This window comes from Physcomitrium patens, chromosome 21 (assembly GCF_059467195.1).
Source record: "Physcomitrium patens ecotype Gransden chromosome 21, ASM5946719v1, whole genome shotgun sequence".
Lineage (NCBI taxonomy): Eukaryota > Viridiplantae > Streptophyta > Bryopsida > Funariales > Funariaceae > Physcomitrium > Physcomitrium patens.
This window is the reverse complement of record NC_143430.1, coordinates 1,281,699-1,283,852: the sequence shown is the minus strand read 5'-3', so window position 1 is coordinate 1,283,852 and position 2,154 is coordinate 1,281,699. Positions and strand designations below refer to the sequence as shown.

The 2,154-nt window shown below is 47.9% G+C and overlaps 1 protein-coding gene and 1 non-coding gene across 5 annotated transcripts; both read right to left on the bottom strand.

The window, feature by feature from the left end:
• Positions 1 to 208: 208 nt before the first annotated feature.
• Positions 209 to 1,624, bottom strand: LOC112274030 (uncharacterized). 4 transcript variants are annotated; one of them, XM_073529712.2, is made up of 2 exons: positions 1,256 to 1,624; positions 209 to 1,077 (listed from the first exon to the last, which is right to left on the bottom strand). In XM_073529712.2, the coding sequence occupies exons 1-2, from the start codon at positions 1,435 to 1,437 to the stop codon at positions 1,047 to 1,049; spliced, it is 213 nt and encodes a 70-aa protein (XP_073385813.1). In that variant the 5' UTR covers positions 1,438 to 1,624; the 3' UTR covers positions 209 to 1,046. The 4 variants fall into 4 exon arrangements, with proteins under 4 accessions (XP_073385813.1, XP_024358929.1, XP_073385815.1 ...); XM_024503161.3 differs by having other exon boundaries at positions 209 to 954; positions 1,261 to 1,573; XM_073529714.2 differs by having other exon boundaries at positions 793 to 954; positions 1,256 to 1,573.
• LOC112274599 (U6 spliceosomal RNA) lies at positions 468 to 570 on the bottom strand. The gene has a single exon (XR_002967471.1). It is a non-coding gene; the product is annotated as a U6 spliceosomal RNA (small nuclear RNA).
• Positions 1,625 to 2,154: the final 530 nt, after the last annotated feature.

Genomic DNA, 2,154 nt, shown 5'->3' with positions numbered 1-2,154 from the left:
TAATATTGTTCTTTTTGTACTACTTTTTTTCTTTTAATCTTTTATCTTATGATTCTTGGTCTCCTCTTTGTGTTTGTATGAACTTCTACCACATTAAGTCATGAAACTTCTTTCTTCAAATGTGACATAAATAGCTTGTGGATGCATTGACTCAAACATTTATACACAAAAGAACAATGTGGGCAAAGATGTGCACAAATGGGCAACATTGTAAAAAATGCAAAGCAATGTTGATAAGCATGTATTAACGAGGAGAAACTAACTCATGGCTTGGACAACATTGTACAATTGGAAGAGGTCGGTGTTAGATCTGTTGGTGTTCAACGAACATTGAACTACCCTCACATAAGTGCTGGAGTGGAGAACAACGTTTGTGAACAGCAGCCGTTATCAGAAGAAAACCCAGGCGGCTGAAGTGGCAAGCGATGAAAGAAAGAAACAGCGAAAGGTCAGAGAAAAGGAAAAAAAAAAATTAGGACCATTACTCGAATTGTGCGTGTCATCCTTGCGCAGGGGCCATACTAATCTTCTCTGTATCGTTCCAATTTTATCAGATGTCTCCGAAGAAACATTAGACCGTCCTCCAGGACAATACAACATACTCGCCCAAACATCCATCTCCAATCCCTGTGGGTCAACTGTTCTTCACGCCACCACTCACATCGACGCTTACATCCGTGAAACGGGTGCATTCGCTGAACCGGCTGGATACCTAGGTTGCTCTGCCTCTCCAACATTCTCATTAGCCACGACACTCACGTCGTGGAACTAAAATCCTTCCTCCTTCTGCCCAACATGACATCACGTCTTCACACACGCTTGCCTGCTTCACTCAGGACAAAAACATACCACAGCACACTGGGCATGGACAAGCAAGTCCGAACAGCTCATCACTGCCATTGCAACCCCACCTTTGACACACATGCTCACAAACTCCACCTCAGAGTCTCGCATCTGCACATTCAAGGTGTGGTTACAGCGCCGCCACACACTCGGCTCGCATGTTCTCGTCTTCATCTCACGTCATCTCGCGCTTCGCAATGCACTCACACTGGCTGTCGCTTTGCACAGGAAATGCTGCAGCAAAAGACAACAACGCCACGGTGTCCGCGGCACACGAATCTAGACTCCGTCACCACAACCATTCTGGACATGAAATCACGTTTCACAAAAAGAGCGACAAGGGTCAAGCACGCAACATATCAAGCAGTGACACAACTCCAAACCAATGCCTGCCCACCTCAATTTACCTCACCTCACCTCAGTGCTGCCATTTGTCCCGCACCACAGACCTAGTCGGTGCAGGAAACTGAGATGGATTCCAGCACCAGAGCCATCTGTGCGCGAATGTGATGACCCCCACATCATGAATCGGCAAAAGTGATGACTCCGAGTCCCTGCACTGAAGTGGAGTGCTGTGAAGTCCAGTTCAACCATCACTTGCCTGTGAGCAGCGACTGCAACCTCCACATCCTGTCCGTAGCTCCCGCCCTCGGGCTTGCAACGCTCCTCAGCTCTCACCCGGGGCTTTGTTCATGGACCAGCCTGGCTTGCAATGCCTCAGGAAGTACTTCACTGGTTGAGTCGACCTGTGGGTTGACAGCGTCTTTGGTATTGCAATGAAGTTGGAACTCAGTGGTATTGCAATAAAGACGCCGTTGGAGCTCATTGGCTCGGGCTTTGGTCACTGACATGTTTGTTTAGTCTGTACAGTTGCTGTCTGCTTCTGACGAGGCTGCACATGTGGCTGTGTTTCGTCCCGAGAGACAGTGGTGTCAGATGCCCACTTTTGAGCCTCATCAGCCAGAGAACTGTTGGGTGCAAACCGGAAGTCGTTTGTATCACTCGTCCCATCGGTTTGGGAGTCTTCTTTGGTCTGCGACGCTGCCCAATCATCAAGGTCTCCATCACCTTATTACCCTTGGGATACAATCAAACCCTGGTCATTCTCTTTGTCCCTGTCAGCACCGGTTCACTATGCCATCTTCACGGATCTCGGGAATTTGAGGTTCACGAGGCACGGCTCCCGATTGTTTTGGTCCTTACTTTTGATGAATCCTAAGCGTAGTTATCGTTATCTTGCTCTCAATCTCTTGAAACGCCGCATGCCCACTTTCTCCAGTATTACACTTCTTTAGTTGATGATATTCACAC

Bases quoted from the DNA above. Each gene is read 5' to 3' on its own strand.
- LOC112274030 (XM_024503161.3), bottom strand. From the start codon at position 1,437: ATGGTTGAACTGGACTTCACAGCACTCCACTTCAGTGCAGGGACTCGG. The intron at 955-1,260 runs GTGAGGTGAGGT...TTGAATGTGCAG, and splicing joins GGACAAATGGCAGCACTGAG to ATGCGAGACTCTGAGGTGGA.